Source organism: Erithacus rubecula, assembly GCF_903797595.1.
Source record: "Erithacus rubecula genome assembly, chromosome: 5".
Classification (NCBI taxonomy): domain Eukaryota; kingdom Metazoa; phylum Chordata; class Aves; order Passeriformes; family Muscicapidae; genus Erithacus; species Erithacus rubecula.
The window spans coordinates 20,903,153-20,931,138 of record NC_136687.1 but is presented as its reverse complement, the minus strand read 5'-3'; the positions used below and the strand labels follow the sequence as shown (position 1 = coordinate 20,931,138).

The 27,986-nt window shown below is 36.3% G+C and overlaps 1 protein-coding gene across 1 annotated transcript; it reads left to right on the top strand.

The window, feature by feature from the left end:
• The first annotated feature begins 375 nt into the window (after positions 1–375).
• TMEM156 (transmembrane protein 156) lies at positions 376–27,881 on the top strand. Its single transcript, XM_079305547.1, has 7 exons — positions 376–547; positions 4,863–5,138; positions 6,417–6,665; positions 8,772–8,879; positions 11,953–12,057; positions 16,766–16,866; positions 25,349–27,881. The coding sequence occupies exons 1-6, from the start codon at positions 448–450 to the stop codon at positions 16,861–16,863; spliced, it is 936 nt and encodes a 311-aa protein (XP_079161673.1). The 5' UTR covers positions 376–447; the 3' UTR covers positions 16,864–16,866; positions 25,349–27,881.
• The last annotated feature ends 105 nt before the right edge of the window (positions 27,882–27,986 follow it).

The window sequence follows — 27,986 nt, the reverse complement described above, 5'->3', positions numbered from 1 at the left end:
AAAATTCCTGTAACTGACTCATGTGGTTCTGACTCATTTTTTTAATGAGGGTCTGAGTCAATTTTTTAAAATCTTCTTGACCAAATGAGAACAAATTCCTTCACAATGATAATTGATTAACTGTTTACCAGGTATATGAAAGTGGTTATTAAGGGATTCTCAAAGCAAAACTACCACAAACATATAAAATAATTGCTTTTTTCTTCTTATTGTCATTTTGGTACATGATTTTTGTCTTGAGCGTATTTAAATGAATCATCCTCATCTATGCTCGTGTAAGAACAGAATGTGGCTTTCTGCAAGTTAATGTAATGAGAAGTAAAAAGGAAAGTCATTATAAGAAAAGGAAATGAATAGATGTTATTTTGCATACTGTCTGCACTAAGTTAAAAGCTAAACCAGGAAGGAAGTTACCATCACTCTGCTAGATGGAAGTGCTTCTGTGACATGTGCTTGCTTTTGAGAAACCCAGTAGTCTTCAGATTAACACTAGGAATAATTACGGTGTTTATTTTGTGTTTACCTGAATTTTTCAAAATCCATGAAGGTGAGTGATCAGCCTTTAAAATAACCTTTTATTTATTCTGAAGTCTGCAACTGTAAAGTTGGCACATGCTTTCCTAAAAGCGATGGTTAGAATGCTGCACACGTGGAATTTGCCAAGGATATAGACTATGTTTGTCAGATTTTTAACCAACAGGGTCAATTACATGTGGCAATTTGAAATGAGTTTGTAATTCATTTACATAGGCTGCAAAATTTTTGGTAACTATTTCCATGTAACTGTGGAAATAAAAATTGTGTTTTTACTGCCTTCACCATGAAGAAAGTAGTGCAAGTGCTTATGTTCTTTTATAGCAGGTGCTCATGTCTTAAAACTAAATTTTTAGAAGTTTTTGTACTTTAATGCTGTAAAACTTTGTATAATTACTATTTGGTAATGAGATGCTCTCTGTGAAAGAGATAAGCAATGATAACCTGGCCAAAAGTAGAGCAGAATAGATGGAACTGAGCTAAGCAAAATGCTAAATACTTCTTTGTGATCCTAAAGGCTGATACTGAATTTAGGATAAATGCAAACTGTGCACACGTGCAAGTTGCTCATTCAGTGCTTTTTTAAAAGTCCATGAGTAAATTACTTTTAAAATAGTTTTGTCACATCCATTCCTAAGAAAGCTTTTAAAAAAATAAATACTATAATAAAAAGCATCCTTTTGACAAATAGTGTATTCTCAGGAATCATAACATAATTTCTTTATGAAGCATATAATTTTCTGAAAAAATTCAGTATCCAAATATCCATGTTAGGATACTTAGGGTTTTTTTCATTAACCATAAAGAATGAACATATCAGTAATTTGAATGTAATGTATAGATTTTTATAGTTTATAAATGAACAAACTTGATAAGATGTCATACAGTTTGAATATCATAACATTTCTAATTTGGTTTAAGATGTTGGAATAATTAATATTTTACCTCCATGCAGAAGTAAACAAAGTATTTGTAGCACAGATTATGCAAATAAAAAAATTACAGGACTATTATCAGAAGGAAACATTAATTTTTGTGTCAAATATCAAAGAGTAATTACATTATTTCCATGATAATTTTTCTAGATTATGCTTGTTGGCCATGCTTTAGGCTGCAGTAGTGTGATCCTGCAATTCTGTCTTAATCATAGCATGTCTAAAATAAGATTATGAAGTATATGTGCAGAACAGAATTACAGTTGGAGCAGCACAGATTTATATTTGGAAAAATAGAATTATTGCTGCATTTTGGATGTTTTAAAAACTAAATTACTATATAACAAACTGCATAATGATGTCTGAATTGCATTAGAAAGTAAAAATGTTGAACAATTTATTCAAAATCTCTAAGCACTTTGAGTCTCTGGTTCATCAAAAACATTCTGGTGAAAACTAGTTTTGTTTCAGATTTTGTGACAAACCTTAAATGTACAGAATTCTTTGTAAGCATTTCAAATTGCTGGTTACACCATGAGGCTTCAGCACACAGAGCTGTTGGAAATCTTTGAGACATGAAATATAATCACTGACTTTTTCTCTGCAAGTTCCTAAATAAATGGCAGAAAGCTTCTTATTCCTGGATATCTTATCCCAGGGGAAGTTCCAACATTTACTTTCATTCTGGAAAGGGAATAAAAATGGAAATTTCTCATTAAACAAAGATTTAGCAGGAAATCAATTTGAAAAAAAACAAACCCTCTCAATTTTTTTTAAAAAGAACACAGTTCAGCATTACCCAAAGTGAAATGTTTCCTTTCGATTTGTAAAGCAGCTCACTTGCTGGGTTACGAGTCATTGAACCTTTAAATTACACTGATTTAGAGTAGGAGGTTATCCTTTTGGGGTCTGGTTCTTTCAATCCCAGTCCTATCCCTTGGGTCCTGCTACTTGATGGAGTGTATCTCCTTTAATCTACCACTTGTGTATTCCCCAGCTTATACTGTAGGTCTTGCATCTCTGCAATATTATGTGGTGACTGCAGCTTCTTAAAGGAAGTGATAAAAAATGCAACTGCATACACTGCTTCTCTGACTCAAAACAGAATACTGCAGATCAAATAAAAAAGAGTCAAGCCCATGTAAAGTGAAATATGTGTGATTTTCTTAATGGGAAGCAAGTTTTTTATAAATTTTTATCTTTCATGTGAATAATTCATTTTCATGGATTTGGATTTTATATTAAAAACAACCCTGTAAATAGAAGTTTTATAGAAGAATTTAATAATCACAGAACTCCTTAACATTATGCATGTGGTTGCAGGTCTTTGAATATAAAACAATTTTCTAGAGTTACTTTGCATGGTTTCATCTCAGCAATCCTTTTTTACTATTCAGGCTGGCTGTGTTCAGATTTCACAAAACCCTTTCCACATTTCTAGAGTGATGTTTACATTTGAGAGGGTGCTCCCCAGTCCTGAGTAAGGAGCAGTGAGTATGGTATGGGTCTCTGTCTGCCATGCAATCCGCTGGGAAAGTGTAGTGCTGTTGTGGCCCTTCTTCAAGTGTTCAATCTATAATAATCTATATCACTCCTTGAAAGGCCACAGTCCAGTGACACAGAAAAAATTTGTTTATGCTAGATCATCATTTGATTGGTTTTCTCAGTAGACAGCTTTCAAGAGGATGCTAATCACCCTCCCTAACTCATCAACATTCACACTTTTTCCACTCAGATAACATGCCTTTCACACACCAGCAGCTCTGGAATCTGTTTAGCCATTTGTGAAGCAAAATGGACTTTGCAGTGCTGAACATAGATGTCTGTCACAGTCCAGACAGCAGATTCACAAGTCCATGTACAGATTTCTTCATGAAAAGGATATGTTAGGGAATTATGATAATTGCCCTTGAAAGCTACAGCAGTGGTTTTACAGTGGTTGCCCAGATGTCATGACTTGCCATGAGTAAGCATTCAATTTTTGTTCCTGACTCATCTCCACAACAAGTTCTACACAAAATCCCTCTTTCAGATGGAAGAATTTGATCTCAGATCCTGTTCCTGTTGTGTGGGTCAGATTGTAAGCATTTCCAGGAAAATTCTTTGCCTTGCCTTAGGGAAAGATCAAGACTTAAATTTTTGTCTGATATTTTTCTTTTTTATATCAAAATGAACTTTTTCTTACCGGTATATTTTACATTTCAATTTATTATGTTTTATAAGGAGTTTATGACTCTTTGGTGTTGTGTTAGTAAATGAGGATAATTGCCTTTGACATTGGAGTTTGGATTTTGTTTCTGTATCCTGTCTGGAATGTCTTACTGAACCTTTTCTGAGGTCAGCCTGCTGCTCTGTGAGCACAGGTGGCCTGTTGAGGCCATCAGAGTGCAGCTGAGCACTGGAGCAACTAAAGGCTATATTTTGTTCTCTCTACATAAGGATTTATGATCACATTGCTTCAGTTGCTCATAATGGGAGTTAGATAAAAAAATTTCTCTTTATAGAGATGCAAGGGTACTACTAGAATTGGAAACATAGCTATAAAACTGTAGGTTAGTGCTGTGTTAGCTCTGGGAAGTGGTTATTCATAAATGCATATTTCATGTTGGGGGGTCACACAAATTTTTTTATTTCTGATTTTTTGTATGCTGAAAAAGTAGTTTAATGTTAACACAAAGATTTGCATGATAAAGCTCTGCTGTAATGTGGAAGACAAATCACAGTAATTTATAACTATGTGAATTTTGCTGCTTACAAGAACAGCATTAATGTACTCTAGCTACAGTACTCTGATACTGAAATTTGACTGAATACCAAGCCCAAAGGTCATAATTAAAATCTACATTTGTTGACTGAATATAAGAGAATGTGAAGGGTGTGGCTGGAGGATTCAGCAGCTTTTCTGTATATTTCCACTCTGTGGTTTCAGTGTAATTTAGAAAGAAAGTTTTCATTTTGGTGATAATTACTTTATAACCTAATTGCATTGGACTGTTTCAACTGCACTATTCCAGGGCTGAGTTCCCTCTCCAAACAAGTTTTCTCTTCTTTTGAATAAGCATATATGTACTTTCTCTTCTTTTGAAGAACAGTTAAATTGGAGCAGCTTTGAAACAGGAATGTGACTAGATACCATTACAGATTCCAGTTACTATTACAAGAGTTTTAATTCAATTCAGCAAACAAAATCCAGCATCTAAGTTATGGGAAGACTCTGTGTTTGATTTCTCGTACATATGATGCATTCAACATCCTGTCATAACCCTCAAGAAAAAAAACAAGTGCTTTTCATCATAAGACAGTTGGAATATCCATTACATGATGCTTCTGTGCACTTACTTATCCATATCTCCTATATGATTGTCTGGCTAATATGCACTCTTTCTTTTTCAGCTAACACTGTAATGGTGTCATGTATGGATACCTGTTCATCAAGTAACACCACTTTTCCACTTTGTACTTTTAAAAATTCTTACAAAAGCTCAATGCAACGAAGAAGAGAAAACCAGACTATTTTCCTGAAGGTCATTGTAAATAATTTCAATTCCCAAAATATTTCATGTATTTGCCAGTCATCCTGGAGGGAAAAGCAGACTCACCTTAAACAGACAGAGTGTGAATCTAACAGGGATGTGGATGTTGGTCACCAAGGGTTAACAGCTAAAAAAAGTAAGCAGACTTAAAAAAATACTTGATTTTGAAGTAGCTAATTAAAAAAAAAAAAAAAAAAAAAAAAAAAAAAAAAAAAAAGAAGACAAGTTTTTATTTGGTACTTAGAAGAAAAGTATATGCTTCTGGTTCTCTATGGTCTTTGAAAGTCTATGAACAATGGGGGGTTTTAGCTTTTCTTTGCATGTCTAGAAAATGCAGATTTTGTGCCAAATTCTCAGTGGCATTCATTTCTGGCTCTCAGTGAAACAGGTTGGTAGTGAGTACTTTCTAAAGTACTTAATTTATGTCTAAGGAGTTGTACTTTCTGAAAATTTTGCAAGCTGATTTTACTTTTAAATGACATTGTGGAGCTCTACATTTAGATTGCTGGCATTATGAAGATAGGTTGTGAGCAAGTATCTGAAGAACTAATTCAGTAGGTAACTATTATGATGGCAACTATGTAAGAAATAACCCTTTTGTTGTTTGTAGTCTACATTATCCACAGCTGTGTAGTATCAGAAATGACCTTACATGTTTTATAGAAAGCAGAAGTAGCAACACCCACATCTTTTCAGAGCAGTAGCACCACATTCCTTCTGTGCCATACACACTTGCAAATATCTGGAAATTTTGGGGGAAGAGGATATATCATTCTAACATTGTCAGTAACAGTGGCAATAGGCCAAATCCTGAATATAAGAAATTCAGTTCTTTTCCAACTGCATATTTTCCTTATTACAAAATAGCTGTCATAACAAGTCTGAAAAATAAAAAGTTATATATGAACAAAATCTGTTCTCAGTTATACCTATACAACTAACACTTTTGACAATGTCTCACCTGTTTCTTGTAAACATAGCACAAGTCTCACAGCTTGTGTGGTTTGAAGTGAAGCAAAGATTTCCTGCATCTGAGAGCAGACAGACAATGTGCCCACTTCAAATCTCTATCATTGTGTAGTTTTGCCTGGATTCTATCCTTCTCATAGCCTGATTTTTGCCTGTTGCCTTTGACTAACAACAAAATCAACAACAAAAAAAGGTGATAGTAAAACAAAAAAGGGCTATACTTTGCATGGAAAATATACATAAAAAATATAAGGTAAACAATGCTCTTCAGATCTGTTCAAAGTAACTTTGCACAGTATACATTTATCCATCTTTTCATAGTCAGTGATGTAAAAACCTTTATGTTTTTGCAAATGAGATAGAGAATTCACTGTTCTTTTTTAGGTTGTCAATTGGTCTACCAAATAGCTGTATAACAGCTTTGTTTTCATTTTATTTCCTAAAGCAAAACGCTCCCTTGAAGTGAAAACAGAAAATGCTACTTATTTTTATAAATATTTTAATTTCACAACGGTTTCCAAGAAAGAAGTGGAGCATAATACGAACTACCTGATGGAAATCCACATCAACAATTCTATAGTCGGAGGACGAAATGCAGCTGAAGAACAACTAAATCATTCTTGTCTCTTGGCAATGATGGAAGACCAGAATGACTGTATAAATATTTCACTGCAACTGAATTCTTATGTGGAATGTAAGTTACAAAGGAGAGTCAGAATGGAAATCAAACTAGAAACAACATAATCTTGCAAAAAATCTCGAGTAGGTAGTTATCTGCTTCCAGAAACCATTTGAAAATATTTAAAATATTATTTCACAAGAAGAGAATACAGTTTTGAACATCCCTTATTAAAAAAAAATCCAGAGTAGATAACAGATGATTTTTATACTGATTTAAAGCAGATTTAGCTCTGCCCCTTTTGTTTTTTTTAGAAGAAATACAGCAAAGCAAAGATCTGTACATTGTTTTTCCCTTAGAAACAACAGACACACACTGCATGTGACAAAACCTGGAAACATAGTTTTCCCTTTGCTGATAATGGCATAACCCTGTTTTCTTGGAGGTAAATTTAAAAATCCCTGTTAACTACAGTGGAAAAAGAACCAGGAGATAGGTTTGACCATTCTAATGTTGTACTGCAATAGCCTATTATATAGCCTCACTATCGTAGGCTTAATAGAAATCTTCAGCTGAACAAAGCTTAGATTTCCCAGAGGACAACCTTCAGCTTTTTATATTTCTTTTTGTGCCACAAGAGCTTTTTGTCTATTGCCTGACCGTGGCCAGGGTTTCCATTCTGTCTATATGCAACACTTGTCATTTGGAAATTGCTGAATCATTGCACTTACTTGGTTTTGGGAAATGTATTTTATGCTCTACCTTTGCTGGGAAAAGTATGTTTTTAGAGTTAGATTAATATATGTTAAATAAGTCCAGTGAAAATTCTAGAGAAGAATGGGCAGCTTAGGATTGTTTTGGGTTTTTGGTTTTTTGGGATTTTTTTTTATAAATGTGTCCATAAGAGGACCATAATTTGTAACTTCCTTATTAATTTGTGTCAATACTATGAGCTAAGTGCCCTTTGCTAATACTGATTTTCTTGGGTAGTACTAATTTCATATTAGGAATGAAAATTAACAATATGTCTTTTTTTCCTCTTTACTTCAAAGCAGCTAGAGAGGTGTTCAGGGCTTTTACTAAGCAAGGCTGATAATCAAGTCATTACAAGCCACTACAGGATGGGGTAGAGTGCTCTATATAAAAGGAGCCTAGATTACCGTATAAAAGATATTTTTAGTTCTAAATTAGGAGGAACAACCCACGGGGTTGTTGGCATTTGCCTCACAAGTTCTTGATGGAGAAGATACATGGGAGGTTGGAGTAGGTCTAATTATACTGTTCTAAGTCATGGAAAGAGAAACAGTGGTTTGGCTAGTCTGTAATCTGTTTTTTAGAACAGTTATTTGACAGTTCTAAGGTATGCATTAACATGCAGCTGCCAAAGAAGTTTGAAAGGCCATTCAAACAACCAGAGGGGAAGGTTCTCCACATTATTTCTTTGTTGTATATGGTCCTGATTAGTACTAGTTACTGAACTAAATCCCTCTGGAATGTGGATGTATTTCTGCAGCAGCTGTTGTCTGAAAGAGCAGCCTACCTCCTGCATCCAGTCTCATGTGATTCTCCCTTGAGGCAACTTTAGTTAAATGAATTCCCCAGAGGGCTCCTGTTGGTGGCATTTCCTCACTTTTTAATAAGAAAATTTCTGTGTGTAGAATCTTGTCTTCCCTCATGTATGAAGATGGACCAGGAGGTTAAGAGTGCCAGTACAGGCATACATTGGTTGGACAGTGGACCAATTCCTTCCATGCTCTATCCAGACTGAGGGACATGTATTACACTTGTTCTACTTAAATATAAATGTTGATTTTTGAAGCATTTTCATTGGCTGAGTTGAAAAGTTTTTTTTCCACTTAGACATCCACATCTGTTTCAGCCATGGGGAGATATATAGATATAAGATACAGATATAGATGCAAAAATACAGGCAAAAATTAAGCTAAATTCTAGACAGGAAACCTAACATCTAAAAACAGAGAAGACTGAAAGAAAAAGGCATAATCTCTTCTTTGTTTTTTTTGTTTTGTTTTGTTTTGTTTTGTTTTGTTTTGTTTTGTTTTGTTTATTTATCTGTGGGGATAGGTGCAATCCAAAATCCTATGAAGATGGAATGTTCTGCTTTTCTCTGCTGCCAGTAATTTGCTGCCTAATTTTCTCTCTTGTGCATTTTATGGACAGATCCAATGTGTATGACGAAGATCACTTGGCTCACTATGATTGCAGTAGTTTTTGTATTTACTGTTTCAGTTGTCATCTACAAAATAGTCCAAGAAAATAAACAGAACTGTAAGTAACAAAAAGTTAATCTGCATGAATTTAAATTTCTATGCAAATAAAAATATATTACTTTATAGTAACAAAACTGTTGATTATTTCTGTGGTTTAAACACTGATATTTTGTTTGTCAAATGGTAAAAGCTTCTTCTTAGATACTGACCAAAGTACTCAGATGATTGATAGCATCACCCCTCACCTCTTTGGTGGATGCAAAAATTGTGGATGCAAATCCAAGCTCTTTGATGGCAAGTTAAATGTGCGTTTTTTTATAGATGATTGGTGGCTTGGTGATATGAACTTCTGGTTTCACACTGATTTCAGTAGATTAAATAATTACTGTTGAACTTTGTGGAAGGGTTCAAGCAGAAATGTCAATGACCAGTATAAGTGAATTGAAATACCCTTTCCTTCCTGAAGATTATTTATTTAGGTGACAGTCAGGAAAAATTACAGGACAGATATGAGGAGATATACACTCATCTGTCTGTCCTAAAAACTGGCTATTCACATTCATTGCTGGTGTAACCCCATTCAGGCACCAAGGTACACCTTCTTAAGCCCAGAGCTGAATTAAGCCCAGATAACATTTCATCTCTTTGCTATTATTTCAGAAAATAAAACATTTCTGTGATTTCTGAACCATCACTATTGACTATTCCAAGTGATTTGAAGTTTGCTCCTTCAGCCAAGACAGACCTTCTCTTGGGATACTGGATGAAATCAGATTTACAATATTTTCTCTAGCAACATATAATGAATAAAACATGAATAAAATTGTGGGAGTACCCTGAGCTTGAGATCTTTGAGCAAGCAAGCAAGATAAAGTCCTCTGCACAGCAGCAGTGCAGAAAATCGACCACTTGTCAGCTGCTGGTCCTTGCTTTTCTTTCCAAGTCTTAGGTAGGTGGTACCAGGAGCACAATACCTTTCATCACTGTGAAAAGACTATTACTTAAACTGTTACCTGAGGGAATAACTCTTAGGTGCTTTTCACAGCAGTCTCCAGAGATGTTTTCTTGTCTGAGTGGGCAGAATGCCTCCAGACAACCAGCATTTAGTTGCTATTCCCAGGCAGGTCCCCATTCCTCCTGTAATTCAGAGGTGCTGAAAGGAGACTCTGGTCACAAGGGTAGTAAAGCAAATAATAAGCCACATCCATTCCCCTTATCATCCTTACTGTATGCACAGGCAGTTTTGTAAAATAGGAGCAATAAAAGTCCAGCTTTAATCATAACTGAACAGAAGAAAGAATAGTACCCCCCACAAAATGTTTATGTGATTTTTTTGCATCATGTAAGTACTTTATGCATGTATTTTAATGAGCAAGAAAAATAATTGCTTGAGATGTCAAGTTTGTACCCTCCCCACCCCAATAAAAGGAACTCCTTACCAGATTATGTTGCTTAAAATACATGATTTTTACTTATTGCTAGAACCAGTTTCTGAGACAAATTTAATGTACATAAAACCCCACAAAGGGTAAATTAGGACTTTATAAGTGGGCTATTAAATGCTCAAATTTAAAGGACTTTTATGTGTAATTTGAAAGCTACTTATAAATGTCATGCCTCTGATTTTCTATGCTTTGAGTCATAACATTCTATTTTTAATGTAGAACTCTAAGTAGTGATGATTAATGATTTAGTACCTTTATTCTTAAACATTACTTTTTTATTAAATTCAAGTTTTCATAATCCTCATGGATACAAACAGGGAGGAAAAGATGCCCTTTTGAGGCTTCTAATTACTTGCTAGCTTCAAGGATACATTTCCTGCTAATCTAGGAAAAGTGAGTTTATCAGTTAAATTTAGAATACATAACATTATAACCAACATCATTATGTTACTGATGAAAAGACAAGTACATAAAAAATAAAACTTGAGGTTTACATATACATATTAAGATGCCACCTTTCATTGCAAGTCTGTACACTAATTTTTTTCAGTGGTGCTCAAAGAATAGAGCAGAACATTACTATGTTCCTAAACAGGTGTTATGAATTTTTCCAGCCATAATTCAGTTAGTAATTTTTCTTTTTATTTCCGAATACCACTGAAAGCTGTTAAGAAATGTGGAATTATTCATTTTCTCTTGAGACCTTGCAAGATATCCTGCTAGGTAGACTCTGAGACTTGCTGAATCATTATGCTATTTTCATGAGTGCATAAAATAAAATAAAATATAATTTCCAAATAAACTTGGTGGAGATTACAATTGATCCATGACAAAGGCTCTAAACTAGAAATTAATTGTTTTGCCTTTTCCCTTCCACTCTTGTCTCAGGAACTTCCAGAGCTTCCTTTGACATTAACTGTTCCAGTGTATGCTTGGGGCTTCAGCATTTTACATCTCCACTGGCTATTAATAAAAAATAAAAAATCATGACCTAAATAATTTTAACTTAATGAATTTTTAGTGTTCTCAAAGGAAAAAGATAAAAATAAACTCTGTCTCACAGAATTGGAATGAGCCTGTTACCAGAAGTTGGCTGAGCCCTGGGCTGCAGTCACTGTTGAACAGGGATAACCACAACACTTGAACTACTGTCTGCAGTAAACCCACCTAGGGCACAGCATTTGGAGAGCAGCAGAGGGATGGAAAGACTGAGAGGTTATGAACTGGGTGCTGAGTAACAGCCTGATCCAGCTCTAGCTTTGTCAGTGGTGTGGAGCTTGCTCTCAGACTCTGCTTTCCCAGATAAATACCCTACACTAGGAAGGAATCTGTCCGCTTTCTAGAGTGCCAGTGCACTCCATCCTTGCTACTCCACTGACAGCAGTGAGAGTCCAAACCTGCACTGAAAGATTTACTTTTCTTTATATCCTTCCAAAATTTGTTCAAGGTGCACAGTGTAGAAAAAAGGCAAGGAGAGATTTGAAAGGGACAAACCTAAATTAAATTTCTAGAAAATTTCATTCAGGAAAATACAAATCATCTGGCCCTTGGTTTTCCTTATCACCTTATTCCAACACTTTCCTGATTTTTTAAATATTTTCCAAAGTGTTCAACAATTTAATAATAAGGGGTTTACAAGTTTCCCTTTTAAACAGGGCTGATTCTAATGCATTTTGTTTAAAATAGATTATAAACACAGAGTAGCAACACCAGTTTCTACTATTTTAAGAAGAAAGAGTTCAACGCATGCAAGAAGAACTGTATCTGCTACTAAAATTTATCCTTTTCCTGGTAAGTAATACAAAAGTAAAACAAAATTTAACAAATCTTGAGGCATGAGGAGGTCAAGAAAGACCTTTTAAGACTTTCCTGTCAATAGATGCTTTGGCTTTGTTTCAAAGTTACCTTGGTTCTACACCAATTTGATCTGGCTTATGTTAAGGAAACACTTTTTTATTATAAAGAAATAAATCTGACAGCAAAACTATAAGAAGACTTACAAATACGGTGTCAGAATGCATCTCCCATTCTTCCCAGTATGTTGCATTAATGACTTGGAAATTTTAAACTTTTGGTTGTGTTGGGATGCCAGTTTTAAGGTTTGGCAGCTGGTTGCTTTGTATGTGTATGAAAAGTATATGGAGATGTACACGTGTATGTATGCTCTGTGTGTTTGTGAGTTTTGGTAAAATTTGCTACAAAAGTGTGCAATGAATGGCTGTAGTAGGACTCAAAAAATTGTTTTGCTGGCACTTCATTTTATATATATATATATATACATATATATAGGGTTAAATTCCCACAAAATGCAATTTTTGAGTTTCAGATAGGTAAACAGTTGTGGTCTTCAGAGAGTGTAGTATGTTTAGCACAGATAAATTAAATGGCATGGCCAAACTCAAAGTTTAGGTTCTAGAAAACTTTGTCTACAAATATCTGTGTGAGTGTCAATTACCAGTTCTTGCTGTGGGTGTTACTGACATTGCTCAAAGAGTGAAGTGTTTTAATAAATTTCATGGATTCTGGTTTTGTGAAGGGAGATATATCTTTAAAAATATTAACACAAACATATAGAATATAGAATAATCTGAATGGCAAACTAGTCTCCCTTCAAAACAAGAAAATTACAAAGCCAGCAAATTAAAAAAAAAAGTTTTAAATTTGACTAGGCTTAAGTACTTCACTTTTTGTCTTGTTAGTTCTTCGGAAGTAAGAGGAGACTCAATAATTTATCTCTACAGCTCAGTATATACTGGCATTTCAATTTTACCTAGAAAAGAATGAATAGCTTCTTGTCTGTCTGAACTCTCCTGTGAGTACAATTTATGCTTCTTGCTCTTAAAGCACTGGCTACCTCTGAGATATATTTATGAGCTCATTATTTTCATTCTGCTGGAAAGGAATTACTTTTCTGACATCTTTTGTTTTGAGTAGCTTCACTAATATCATACCTGTTTAATCACATGTTCAGAATGGCATGTTTAATGTTGTATATCCAAGGCATTTTGGATGATGGGGTCCTATGGAAATTCAAATCTGGTTGTGCTAGATTTTACTGAAGAGAATAGTAATCCTTTATTCGTCTGTCATTCTCACTTTTAAGTGCCTCCCACTACAATTGATCCATGCAACCCAGAAGATGCTTAGTTGCATGAACTGCTATAATAGCATTCATTCTAATATCAAATTCCTTGGTTTCACACAATGTAATTTTGTCAATCTAATCAATTTCACAGTTTATACCAATATAATTTAAAGTGGAATCAAATCCATATAAAGAGTTCATTCTTTCCACAGTTGCTGAGATTAGGACTTGCTACCACGATAATGGATTATAAATAGCTACAGATGACTTTGTTGACAGCCCTTGACAATATTTTCACTATAATTAGAACATAACTTGCAATCTTGAGAAAAAAAACCCCTTGAGATCCACTGAAGACAATACAATCACCCTGGAAACACAGTAATGAGTACTTGAGAGGATGTGACAATATATCATAGATGAAAAGATGTGTAGGTACTACTAAAAGGTTATTTGAAGTTAAGAAATTATAAGGGAATTTAAAAAGTGAAGCCTATACTTTAAGAATGAGAGTGAGTTCTTAGGAACCTCAGTAAATTATTGGCTTAATGTCACTATGGTCCTACAAAAAGTTAATTTAGAGCACTTAATTTAGCCACTGTTAGTGGCTTTATATCCATGAATCATTGTCATTATGACCAGAGAACAGAGGAAAGGGGGGAAAACATATAGAATGTTCTCTAGGAAAGGATTAAATTTACAACCTTCCAAATTTACAGTACTGCAAAGGATTAAGCACATATAGTGAGGAGAGGGGAGCTTTATAGCATTCTGGTCAAAAATGTCGACTAAACTTTGTCTGGACTGTCAAGGTAAAAAAGAATGCACTGGACCCTGGGTTGTACAAAGACTAGACTTAGGAGCTGGTCCTGCCATTGGATTTTTGTGAAATGACTGTCCCTTGAATTGTATGATCTGACAAAAAAAGAGTTGCCCTTAAATGCATCCTCAAGACCATGGAAAGAAGAGAGAGTACTTTTTTTAGTGCAAGAAGTAGATATTCTTTAAGTGGCTGATTTGTATTTCAAGACATAGAGCATTTTAATCAAATAGAATTTGATAGTAATAGTACATGGAAAATAACCCATTGAAGCCACTTCCTTGCTTTGCATTTTCTACAGAGAATCTTAGTGATATTCTCATATAAGAAAATTTTATTGCAAGAATTTCTTTGAAGAGCTTTCTTAAAGTGAAATGGCAGTAGAAGAGGTTTTAGAACAGCTTAATAAATTAATAATGGCAATTAGAAGGACTAGAATGTATTCCCCATAGATTTTGGAAGGAATTCAGATAGAAACTGCTGAATTGTCATCTGCAGCTTACTGCTTAAATCAGTCTCCAATACAGATAAATGGAAGAAAATTATACTTACCCTGCTGTTATTTTTCTTCCTTAGCTCACTTTCCTTTAAACCAGTTTGGTACCTCTTTCATTACTAGTAACTGACTAAATGTAGTTATTCTTATGTAGCTGTATCCTAAAAAAAGATAATCCTGGGCACACGGCACAAAATTACTTGTTGGGAGCAGGCTGGTGTGTGTGAACTGTACACCACATTATTAAAAAAAAATAAAAGAAATAAAAGGAAAAAAAAAAGAAAAAAGAATTAAGAAGTTGTAGACGAATGAGATTGCATAAATCAGGGCATTTAATACCTAAACTGAATCTAGTAGGGTCTGGAAGATTCATTAATGTAATTAGATGGGCTCGACAGCTGTAATTTGCACAGAAGAAACAATAAGACAAATTCCCTCTCATTTGAATTCCTGTATTGTTTTCTGTGCTATCCTATTAAAATAATTGTTCATTTCCCACAAGATTAGAGGAAATAGGGGAAATCCCACCGTCTCTCTGATGTGTTGCTACAGCTTCAGATTAGTTGACATGTTGGAAATACAAGCAAATGCTGGCTCAGTAGTGTCAGGGCTTGCATCCCAGTGAGTTCAGACTTACTCCTCCTTGTATTTTGCAACACATTTTCTTTTTGACAAAGAAAACAGGCAAGACACATCTCCTACAGCAGCAAATAGATGCAAAGCCAGTAAAAGAGAAATTTGTTTAATCTTGGCTAACTGAAATATCATCAGTTTGGTGGTCTCTCTCAGTTTCTGACATAGCTGGATAATTATCTTTTCCTCTGCAACTTGCATGAATAATGCTGGCAATAATGAATAATAAAAGCAAAGCTACTCATAGTATTAAATATCTAACACAGACTTAAATGTTTCTGAAATGCAACATATCCAAGAAAATTGTGAAGCCTTATTACCACTTTGGAGCTTTTAAAACTTTCTTTTCAGATAAATAGAAGAATAAAAGCTATAGGATGTGGGTAACTTTAGGGAGCTTTTTATAGCCCCTGTATGCTTTCCATAGAGCACTGATGCACAAAGGACCTTTTCTCTGCTCAGTTTGCATACATGCAGAACTCTGTTACACACAGCCACTGAAGGGGATATCAGCCTGTATTCCCATTCTCTCCAGATACATCCTGAGGGTGAAACAAGATCCATTGTTATTTTTTTTTAAATTACCCCAGTCTTATTCTGACTCTGCTTTTCACATTCAGCTGTTTAAGAGCCAAGATCCAAAATCTACTTTTTAACTGCATTTGTAAAGAGAGAAGCCCAAATGGAGAATGAACATAGCTAGATATAAGTGGCACTGTTTATCCTCTTGTTGTTCAGCCCAGTAGAAACCCATTTGTAGGTTTACAAAAGTAATGGACAGTCAGGGACAGGATGGACCTGGAGACAAAATATTATTTTGTTCTACCGGAGTTCATTGAAAAATGCTTTGGATAAACAACTCTGTGCGTTTGCCTGACAATGCTATCTCTGCATTTCCTTATCTGTGTTCCACTGAGATACTGTATTCCAGGATCTGTGTGCTAAAGGCATCATCTCACCCCTTCCTGCTTCTGAGGTGTATTCTGTCATCTTTGTTGGCAGTTGGGTGATACCCAGTAGCTCTCCCTGTGTGTATGACAAGTGCCTGTGGCAATCTGTGCTGCCCTTATGTGAAAATGAGTCAGGAAGTTCACACTCTAAATTTCCATTGTTTCTGCTTAATTGGCCAAATGTAGGGGTTTGTATTTTGGGGGAATCTTGCATAACCTCAGATTTGCATGCTTTTGGATTTTCACTACAACTTATTCACAAATTTATTTCACATAAATTTATTTGCCTACCTTCGAGCTGCTTCCCAGGTAGAATTAGAATCAGCACATTGTAGTCCTTCTAATATTAAGAGGAAGTTAAATACCAAATACAGTTAATACTTTCAGTACTGTCCATCTCTATCTTGTATTCAGATAGATCTCAATTATTTTCAAACTTGCATTTGCAAGTCCAACACTCTGAAGGTACATTTGTTGTTAATAATGTGGAAAAAAATTATTTTAACTTTCAATAGTGAAAACCAGCAAACAACAGATTCCACTTCCTGCACAGACCACAAAGATACTACCTGTAATTCCTGAACAAGAGCACTGTCATATGAATCAGCTGTAGAAGGTAAGTGAACATCTTACAAACCTGATTATTCTGGTTTCCCTCATATATTTAGAATTAGTGGTGTGGATATCTGCACAAAATAAATTATTACTTATTCTAACCAAGTATGTGAGATGAAAAACTGGATAATGTGTTTTGTGAGAGCTATGTGGCATGAAAAGAGAATCAGTTTTACTTCTGCTATAGAAAGTGATCTATAATCATATGTGTTAACCTAATAAACCCTGTGTGTCCCTGCAGACCTTGGTGCAAATTCTGGCACCTTTTTTCTGGTGTAAAATATTGTGTCCTAGACTTCAGCATGTGCTGACATTTGTTTCTGACAAGGACAGACGAAAAAAGAGATTATCAAATGATCTCTGAAGAAAATTCCATATTTGAAATAAATAACTTCTTTATGAAATTACTCAAGCAAAAGAAATTGATCACACTGTTGTTCTTACACCACTTGGAAGGAATGACAAGAAGCTGGCTTCTGTTCAGGACTAGAACTAATCTCCCAGTCCTAATTTTCTGCATCCACTGTGCTATAGTAATTGTTTTAGTAATTTCAGATGTAAGGAAATAAATCTTCATAGAAATGTGCAGTAGGAGATATCTCTTCCTGAAAATACTTGCAATGTCTAGAAAAAGAACAGATGCTACTTGAATAAGTAATACAGACTAATATTTCCAGTGCATAGACCAGGTGATAGCTACTTGCATGTATTATGTTATTGTGCATGGTGAATTTTTTAGGTTAAAAGCTAAAGGAGGTACTTCTTTTATATTTCTATTTAAATTGGATGGAGTTTTATAGAAAATTCAATATCATGTCATGCTATGTTTTTACTGTGTTAAAAAAAATTATGTTCTGAAGAGCAGTTTGATTTTTTTGCTTTATGTGGAACCAAGAAGGCGAAATTGTACATTGAGAACAGAGCTAAAGAAAATATTTTGAACAGCTTTGCTGACAGAAGATGAGGTAATTCCATAGTAAATTAATAACTGAGCTAGATAATTTTTTGGTGTTTGAAAGAGACTAGCTGGGTTATAGAATAATATATTACAGTTATTAAAAATACTGACCCCTGTTTAAGTGATTGTCATCCATAGATCTTGTGAAAACTTAAAAAGATGAGCCATTGTTGTTATTGCTATTTTAAAAATGAGGATATCAGGAGACATGAAGAGATAACATGACTTGGGAACTCTGTGATGTAACTGAGAGCAGTTCTCAGATGATCTGAGTTCAGCTGTTTGCCACTGGGACTCAGTTTCTGAGTGAGCAGGTGCTTCCCAGGCCCCATTAGCCTTTCTGTAGGGCAGCTTCTTCCATTTCTGCATGGATTCTTCCCAGACACTTCAGTATTACACCATTTGTTTTTCCGATATCTGTCAGTTGTCTCTCAGCAAGCCTTTATCTTCTCATATCCATGTCTGCCAGGTACCTGCCCAACTTAATTGGTTTTTTTTTACTCTTGGGTTAAAAATAAGATATTTCTAAGGTTGAAATAGTGCTGCTAAGCAGGTGCTCACCTGTATTGAGTATTTCAATAGATCATTAGCATGCTTTGTTAATTGTGTTCTTCTTCCAGGATGTGGCATTCACCTAAAACTCATCTTTTAGAAGCAGGGGGGAAAAGTCATGGCTCATTCCCATAAAACTCAATTTTTGTTTTGCTCGATGTGGGACTTTTGCTTTTATTACCTTAACTGTTAGGAACTAAAGGATAGAAAGAAGAGATGGAACAGCTTTTCAGATATTTGGTTGATCTGTGAGACAATATTTGAGATCCAGGACACTTTGGGATTAATTATTCCCTTTCCTTAATCTCTGTGTGAATGACTGAAATAAAAAGATTAGGTATCTTGAGTAAGCCCAAAAGCCTTTCTAGTGCTGTACAAAAGCAGGCTTGCTTTTCCAGATAGTTTTCCTGTCAGAGGGACAGCTGGCAGTGAGGTGAAACACAGATGTGATATATGGGCATAATGCTGAATACATTGTAAATTGTAATGTTACATGGCATCCTGCAGAAATACTATTAAAGGATGTGGCTGCGGAAACTTGGATCTACATCCCGCCTTTCATCATCTTTTGTTTTGAATATATTTCTTAAAAGAATACTGTATCAGAGCTAAATACTCTGTGAAAAATAAAAATAAAAAGCACTTTCTGCTTTAGTTTTGCTTTACTTCCTGCATAAAAACCACTTCTTCTGCCTTCATCTGATAAGGTCAGATCCAGGTCATTACTGCTTGTGTCTGTGGGTGCCTCAGTTCCAGGAAAGCTTGCTAGTCATGAGAGCTTATGGTAGCTGAGGCTGGGGAAGGAAACTGAGACCTGCTTTTTGCAGCAGTGCTGGGTTTGTCTCTGTGAAGTCTCTAGAATGCTGCTAAAGACTCGTTTGCTCAACAGGGAGAAGCTGCGTTACAAGTACCGCACATGAAAGCTGAGTAGTGAGGCTGGAAAAGTGCAAAAGTAATCAAATTCTCAGAATTGCCAAAGACCGTTTTAGAATACATCAGCTTGATAAAGTGTGGGTTTTTCTCTGAAGGAGGAGGTGGGGTGGAGATGAGAAGTATGTACCAGGGAGCTTCTTGATCAAACCCATCATCTTTGTATCTGACAGCTGCTCCCCTGAAGCGTGTGCATTTCAGACCACTGACAAAAGAGCCTCAAATTAGGAAGGGTTCTAGGCAGAGCTAGAAACCTGAGAGAGCTCCACTGGGGATACTGCTAATGTCTGCCCTTCCCTGCTTCAAACCTGGCTTCTGTCTGGTTGGTAAGAGTTATCTCAATGCCTGCCCTGGATGAGACAGGAAAGACAAGTTATATTTTTCCTCATCTTCAGCCAGCTGGAGCTGCACTCAGAGAAACCATTAACCACAGCACAGAGTGTTTGATTTCTGTCAGGAGACTACCTACACAGCGGCTGTGGTAGGTGTAACAGCAGTTGTGAGGAGGAGGAAATGTAAAAGCAAGGACCACTCTGATCACGATCATTATAGCTAATGAGCCGGAGAACCTGCTGATGGCCTCAGCAGTGGCCTTTAACACAACACATTGAAAGATGAAAGGCTGGAAAAAATTGCTTTTAACCACAGGAATGGTCAGGAGAGACCTATTTGCCTATACTTTGCTCTAATCTGTAACAGTGAAGTATTGCTCTTACTAGTAGATTGAGAGAGATATCAATAAGCAATCACACATTGCAATTATCAGATGGTTTTCTTTTCACGTCAAGAAAAATATTTATTTCTATAAATGTACTTTAAAGTATTTATATTTAAGACAATACTGTTGATTATAAAATAAATATATTTATAAACATGACTGTACATGTGTTGCCATGTTTATCAATTACTTAGATCCAATTGTGTGGTATATCTGTACATCTATCTGTATGTACACAGAAATGTACCCAAATGTTTTGTTATTCACTGTTGCAATGCCAGCTAATTCAGCTAATAAAAAATGCACCAACTGCACTTCTGCCTTTGCTAAAGGTGAGTCTTTTCAGCATAGATCACTTAATGTCTCTGCATTTTCATGGTAACTATTACAAATACACTTGAGATCTTACCAAAGGTAAGAATCCTCTGTTTCTGCCATATTTCATTAAACTACCATATTAGTAACTGTCCTGGAAAAAAAAGAATGAGCCATGTCCCTCAAGTGCTGTAACACACTTTACATATGTCATGGTGTAGGAATGGTATTTTCCAATTCAGTAGTCCTGCTAAAATGCTACAGCTTGCTTCCCCTCCCCTCCAACTGGAAAGACAAAAGGCAAAGATCATGGCTTGAGATATGAACAATTTAGTGGAAACAGCAACGAGATAAGAAAACAATAACAAAAGGTACAGGCAAGGAAACAATTTACATAGAAAGCCTGCCACAATACTGACTGGCTCTTCCCCAACACTTTTCTCCCCACTGGAAGCAAAGAGTCCCTTATCCCTGCTCCTGGCAATGACTTGAGGTGATATAGAATAATCTCCTTGCCATGCCTACACAGCTCCAGGCTCATTCCCCCACAGCTACTGTAAAATATTAACTCTGTCCTGGCCGAACCAGGACAACACATGACTGCTGTCGTATTTCCTTAGTGCTGTCAGAAGGTTGTGACATTAATTATCCTAATTTTATTTAGATTGGAAGCATGAACATTTTATTCAGGGCAAATATTTGCATTCAGAGTCAATGCTGTTCAGGTAAGAGCATGCTAGAATAAGGCTCTGGAGACATGACTTTTCTGTCTCTCCTAGTGACACCTCCTTGCTAATTTGCATGGTGGTAAGAAAGAACTGTTTATCCTCAGCTAAACAGAGACTGCATAGTGATTTAACAAAGCTTTACTTGCATCAACTGGTACTTTTAACTTTAAGAACACTACTTGCATTAATTATTATTTTCAGCAGCTGTAAAATGCTGTGTGACGTACATCTGGTTTGAGAAAACATGAGAACTAACACTTCTGAATGTGCTTGATTCAATGGCCATTCCCTAAACAGTGGGGGCAAAGAATAATTGAAGTAAGAAATTAAAGTGGGCAAATAAGAGCCAAATCACCATACCCATATGTAAGATGAAGGTGTTGGAGCATTCAGAAATATGGTCTTGTTGATGGTTATCCCTGAAATAATTGTTGAGTAGGGAAGGTTTTGGCTAAACTTTCCCTTGGAGGCTAAAGAAGTCACTCAAGGAGTGACGTTCTGTGTCCTGCTCTTGTGACAATCTGTCTTTCCCTGGGATGGGGCCACGTGGAGTCTGGGCAGTCTGTGCAGAGCTCACGGGCCTCTCACACCAAAGCTGCACTTCAGTCTTACAGTGGTTAGGGCAGAATAAAAGCCTCGTGTTTGTAGCATGAAGAGAAACTGTGAGTCCTCTCCTGCAGTACCACTGTCCTCTGTGTCTAAGGGGAAGTAGCACTGTATTCTCTGAATCAAAGGCAGCATTAATAGATTTCATGAATGACTAGGACAGAACAGTGTTCTATTTGGGGAAATTAGAGACATATACCTGACAGTTCTTGGATGAAGTGCTGACATTTTATGAAGAAAAGGAAAGGAAAGGAAAGGAAAGGAAAGGAAAGGAAAGGAAAGGAAAGGAAAGGAAAGGAAAGGAAAGGAAAGGAAAGGAAAGGAAAGGAAAGGAAAGGAAGGAAGAAGGAAAGGAAAGGAAAGGAAAGGAAAGGAAAGGAAAGGAAAGGAAAAGAAAGGAAAGGAAAGGAAAAGGAAAGGAAAGGAAAGGAAGGAAAGGAAAAGAAAGGAAAGGAAAGGAAAGGAAAGGAAAGGAAAGGAAAGGAAAGGAAAGGAAAGGAAAGGAAAGGAAAGGAAAGGAAAGGAAAGGAAAGGAAAGGAAAGGAAAGGAAAGGAAAGGAAAGGAAAGGAAAGGAAAGGAAAAGGAAAAGGAAAGGAAAGGAAAGGAAAGGAAAGGAAAGGAAAGGAAAAGGAAAGGAAAGGAAAGGAAAGGAAAGGAAAGGAAAGGAAAGGAAAGGAAAGGAAAGGAAAGGAAAGAAAGAGAGAAAGAAAGAAAGAAAGAAAGAAAGAAAGAAAGAAAGAAAGAAAGAAAGAAAGAAAGAAAGAAAGAAAGAAAGAAAGAAAGAAAGAAAGAAAGAAAGAAAGAAAGAAAGAAAGAAAGAAAGAAAGAAGAAAAAGAAAGAAAGAAAGAAAGAAAGAAAGAAAGAAGAAAGAAAGAAAGAAAGAAAGAAAGAAAGAAAGAAAGAAAGAAAGAAAGAAAGAAAGAAAGAAAGAAAGAAGAAAGAAAGAAGAAAGAAAGAAAGAAAGAAAGAAAGAAAGAAAAGAAAGAAAGAAAGAAAGAAAGAAAGAAAGAAAGAAAGAAAGAAAGAAAGAAAGAAAGAAAGAAAGAAAGAAAGAAAGAAAGAAAGAAAGAAAGAAAGAAAGAAAGAAAGAAAGAAAGAAAGAAAGAACCTAGTGTCTTAAAGCCAACTGTTGTGGACAGTTTTTTTTTTTTCCTTGAAAGTGCCCAGTGTAATGCTCTGAGCTGATGCTAGATCAAATTCTCACAAACTGTTCGTTATTAGCCAAACATTTTATTTACTGTATTAATCTCTTTGACAATCAATGCCCCAAGGACAAGATAAAAGAATATTGGTGTCCTGCATCCCATTAGTTCTTTAAATAAAACTGGTAGACATATCAAAGGCTGCATAAAAACTAATGAAAGTTCCACATCAGCAGCTACCAATGATTTTTAGTACACTGCCTTTTGCCATCTGTCTTTGTAAAGAGCTTTGAGATCCTTGAAGGCATAAGGTGCTACATGTCTCTGTACTTCTTTCTGAGTGACAGTGTAGCTGTACAGTTAAATAAGACAAATTGGCCTCCAGGGAATATGGAATTTAAGGTACGATATCTTCAGGTGAAATGGATTATAAAATTGGAACATAAGGTAGATGACAGGTAACTGGCAGGGACAACACATGGTGTATGGCTAAAAAGTTGAAAACCTCTGTCAAAAAAATTGTAAAATAGAAGAATTTGATGGGTCCCTCTCTTACAATCTGAGAAACATGTGGACATGAAACCCCCTACGGGTGCAAGGGCGGGCACAAGAGATCAACAAGTGCATGAGAAGCTGTCTCTCATCCAGCAACATTCAGATTATCATCTCCATCACTGTTTTCTAATGAAACACTCCCACAGTCAATTAGAAATTTGATTGGGCATATCCCAGTCTAATGCCAGGAAATTTCAGTGCAGGTATACCCAGGGTATTACCTGGGCTTTGGCTCACACCGTTGATGCCTTCCTGAACAGGTCTTTAAATGCCATCATTGCTCAACTTAGTAGCACAAAGAGAAAGTGCAACTAAAAATATTCTTTGTCTGTTTTCCTCATGTGATTGTGGCTTTACAAAAATGTTTTCATATTTAAAAGAATCTCTCTCTCATCTGTCTTCAAGCAAGGCACCCACACAAACAACAGAAGATAGAAATTATGCAGAGAAAACAGTGAAACTCATAAGACATTCTCACAAAGGCATGTAACGAGTGAGCTCAGGAGTGAGAGGAAGATTACAGCTAAGCTGCTTTCATGCAGGATTTGTGAAGAACAGTAGGTGTGATTTAAGTTGCTGGGATCCTTCCAATTATCCTTTTGACAGTTTTTCTGAAAAGCATAACTTCAGTGCTCTGAAGTGATAGTACTGTCATTAAAGTTATCATAAAATTTGGTGTGAAGCTGCTGAACAGGGAGATTCCTACTAGTACTGACCAACTGGCTTTGCAGGTTGGCCATTTTTGTAAGACTTCATTTTTTACATGATAATTCTTGTGGATAACTATGATTCTATGATGTACACCCTCATGCAGCTTTAAGTTTCTGTTTTCAGAACTGTGTGCATTCAATTACGTATTTATTTTTTAAATATCATGAAAGGTAATTCCTCCTGTTTCTGCTTCTAATTCCTAATTGCACATTAAAATGACGCTTCTCAGTGCAGAAGAGCTCACAGACTCAGATTGCTGAGCACATTCCAGGGTATTTGGCACAATTGCTGGGTCCTGCACTAAATGCATGCCAGGATGTGTTTCTCTCCAAAAGAGACACTAAGGGTTTCCAAGGGAAGCACTCCTGCTTGCTGGCAGAACTGGACTATAAGAGGGACTCTGTGGGCCATTTAAACCCTCTGCTCCATTAGCTGGCATCAATTTTTGATGCAGTGTATCCTGCCTACACTTGTCATTTTCTAGCTCACTTTGGCAGCTGCTGCCTCCAGTGTGATTTCACAGCCAAGGAACACTTCTGAACACAGTTCCTATAATGTAAAAAGAAAATGTAGACAGATGTTGCAATCAGGCCTGCAGCTATGGGAGATACCAGAATGGGTGACAAGCTATATTTGCTTTTTTCACTCAGTGTGCAAGTAAGAAGTACAGAAATCCTGTCCCTTCACTTCACCTCCCTCTTCCCCTCTCTCAGCATTGTATAGTTCTCTAAAAAGTAAGATAACCTCAGCCAGAATCTGGGTATTCTGGGACCTGCAATCCAAATTCAAAAGTGTCATTTATGGTTAGTGAGAAGCATTTCACTTGGGAATGTGGAAAAAGCTGCTTTCATTTAATTATTTCCAAATTTGTCCTGCCATCTAGCAGTATAGAATGAGAAATGCAGTTGGGCACAGAAGAGCACTTCAGCCAGGCGGACGTGGTGAATGTTTCTGGCTCTGCTCACCCTTCCATTGCCAGCTTCCCTGGAATTAAGACCTGGTGTGCCTTGCTCAAGTTCCTGTATCACACTCTCATGGGGCAGGTACCTGAGCCACTACTCAGCTGTCAGGTATCAACCTCAGCCTTTTGCTCCAATCTGATGTGCATCATCTATTTTGTCTGCCTTTAGTTACTATGTTGGTTTCTTTTGTAATGAAGAGGAGAATGCATTACTGTGAAAGTCAAAATTATGACATCTGAGATAAATCAGAGAAGACTTAATTAACCTCCTACTTTTTTTCTGATACTATTTTCTTTAGTTTCAGGTATCACCCTACATAGTACCAGCACTTCTGGATGAAAGAAGACACATACAGCACAGAAGAAAGCATCCCAATTTCCAGCTTGGGGAGTTGTTATCCATCTTTTCATGGGAATGCCAATTATTCATTTTAGTTGACAAGCTCCATTTTTTCCATCCTAATTACTTTGTATTAAGAAAATATGAATGATGGACAAACATGTTTTGCTGCATAAACCACTTCAATAGCAGAGTATAGATTTATATATATAGCAGAGTATAGATATATATAGAGTATACATAGTATAGATCTATTTTTTGTTTATTCAGGATTCATACTTAGTTATATGGTTGCAAGATAATCCTTGTGATAATTACATTTTTTTATCAGGGCAAAAATTTATTTTATGTATTCCATAGAATAAGAAGTCTGTATAAAGCTAGGAATTATCCTCTACTTTCATGAAATGAGCACAATTTTCAAACCACTTAATGCTCTAGATGACTAAGATGGCTAAAAGATACAGTTTCTGGCTGTTGAGAATGGGGGCCAAAGTATTACAGGAGGAAACAATTCTGCAGTAAGCACATTAGTTTCTGCAGTAAACCAGGAAGATCATCATAATTTGTGTGATATCTTAATGGATAAAGAAAAAAGTGGAAAAATACTAATTTGGCTTCAAACCACAAAATCGTTATTATAGATTTTTAATAACTCATTAAAACATTAAATGCGCTTGTACTTTCTGAGAAATTGCACTTCCATCTTTTGTTCCAGCTAGGGTCATCAACAGTCTGATTCATTATCTCTTGGAACTTTTCCTTACTTTCCATTTACTACTGCTCCTTTGAGTGCAGTGGAGCTGTTTGGGCTGAGCAGGGTCCCACACTCCTTTGGTGCTAACACATGATTTGTGGGTACAGCTTAGCCATCAGTTACAAGGCAGAGACAGAAATTGCCAGGACTTCAGGCTCCCTTGTGCTAAATCCATCAGGATGAACAGATTGTAAACTGCCCATTGCAAACATGATATGCAGCAATTTAGCATCCAGTTAATACTTCATTGCCTCCATTCCTTACATTTATACAGCCTTCCCCTCCTGAAGCTTTCTGAAATTGCATTTTGCAGTCTATACCAAGCAGTTCAAATTTAATAGGAATAATTGTGAACATTAGCTTCTGAATTAAGGGCATATGGAATTTTTTGTATTTCATTGGATAAGTCCGAAGCATTTGTTTCTATTGTTTTTTATTTTACCATCTTATTAAAAAAAAAAGAGAAAAATACTTCCTTGATTTGGGGGCTTTATTGTTTGTCTGTGGTAACAATATAGCTTCTCAGAAGCACAGGTTTTCAGAAGCAGAGTTTTTCATACAGTCTATAAACTAAACCTCTCACAATTTGCTTCTCAGTTGTTTTTTCTTCACATCATGGAGAGCAATTTATAGATGAAGAGACATATTAGTCTCAATTCACTTCAGAGTTGCTAAGGCCATTTTGGTCAGTGTTTAAATGCTTCAAGTAATTCAAACTATCACTTTTCCCCTTCAGCAATCCAAAGATTTTGATAGGAGCAGCCCTGCTTCTTGTGACCCAAACTTAATTTTCTTTCTCCTACAATTTTATTCTATTATTAGTCTTCCTGCCTATAATCTGCCTCTTTTCCTTAGACAAATAAACTGTGATTTGCTATTTTATTACCCACAGTTATCCCACAGCTCCCAAAGTGTTACCCTGGAAGGTTCCATTTTCCAAGTTGCCTTTAAGAACACTATAAACAAGAAAACCCAAAAGGCTCTTACAAGCTTTTCTTGTCTGCTGAGTAAAGCTTAGTTTGTCTTCTAACTATGATCTGAACTACAGGAAATAAAGGAAGGATGGGGGGACATTGGTAAGGATGATAACAAAAAATAAAATCCTGAAGTAATTTCTGTTGAAAAGGATTTCAGGCAGTTGCTGATTCAACCTCCTTATATTGGAGGAGGGACTGAAAACAACTGCTTTAGTGTCTTGCCATTTTCTCCTGAGGTTTGGTTTCTCTCCTCCCACATCCTTGTAACTCCCTGTCATCATCTCTGGCTTTGTCAGAACCAAACATGTGAGGATAGAAAGGATGTCCTGGTGCAGCCCCTCAAGCACAAGATGATGGGCAAGAGGAAAGAGCCTCAGAAACCAGCAAGGGGAAGGAGACGTGAAGGTGGAGGAGGGGTGTGTGTGACCAAAACTGGTGGGGAAGGTGGAACTGATGCAGCAGAGAATGTGCAAAATGGACATGGGGCTGAACTGGCAAAGGGAACTGGAGGGAACGTAGAGACCACCTTATATGCCAGCACCAGATAAGCTGCTGATACAGTATCTGAGATCTCAAAGGGCAGGAAGAGCAGGGCAGCACTTTCCCAAATCCACTAAATGTGCTGAGAAGCTTCTTAAGGTATTTAAAAATTACTTGAATCACCTGGTGTAATTCTGGGTAGTCCTCAAAAGGCTGTAAAGGGAGGCTGTGAAGAGAGCAAAGTGGGGAGACTGCTAAAGAGCTCTTAACAAATGTATGCCCAGGGACTTAGAGGGAGAATGAGAACAGTAGATCCACACTGATCAAATTAACTGCCTTCTCTCCTTTGATCTTTTCCTCTTTTAGTGTTCCACCTCTGACTACCTTTA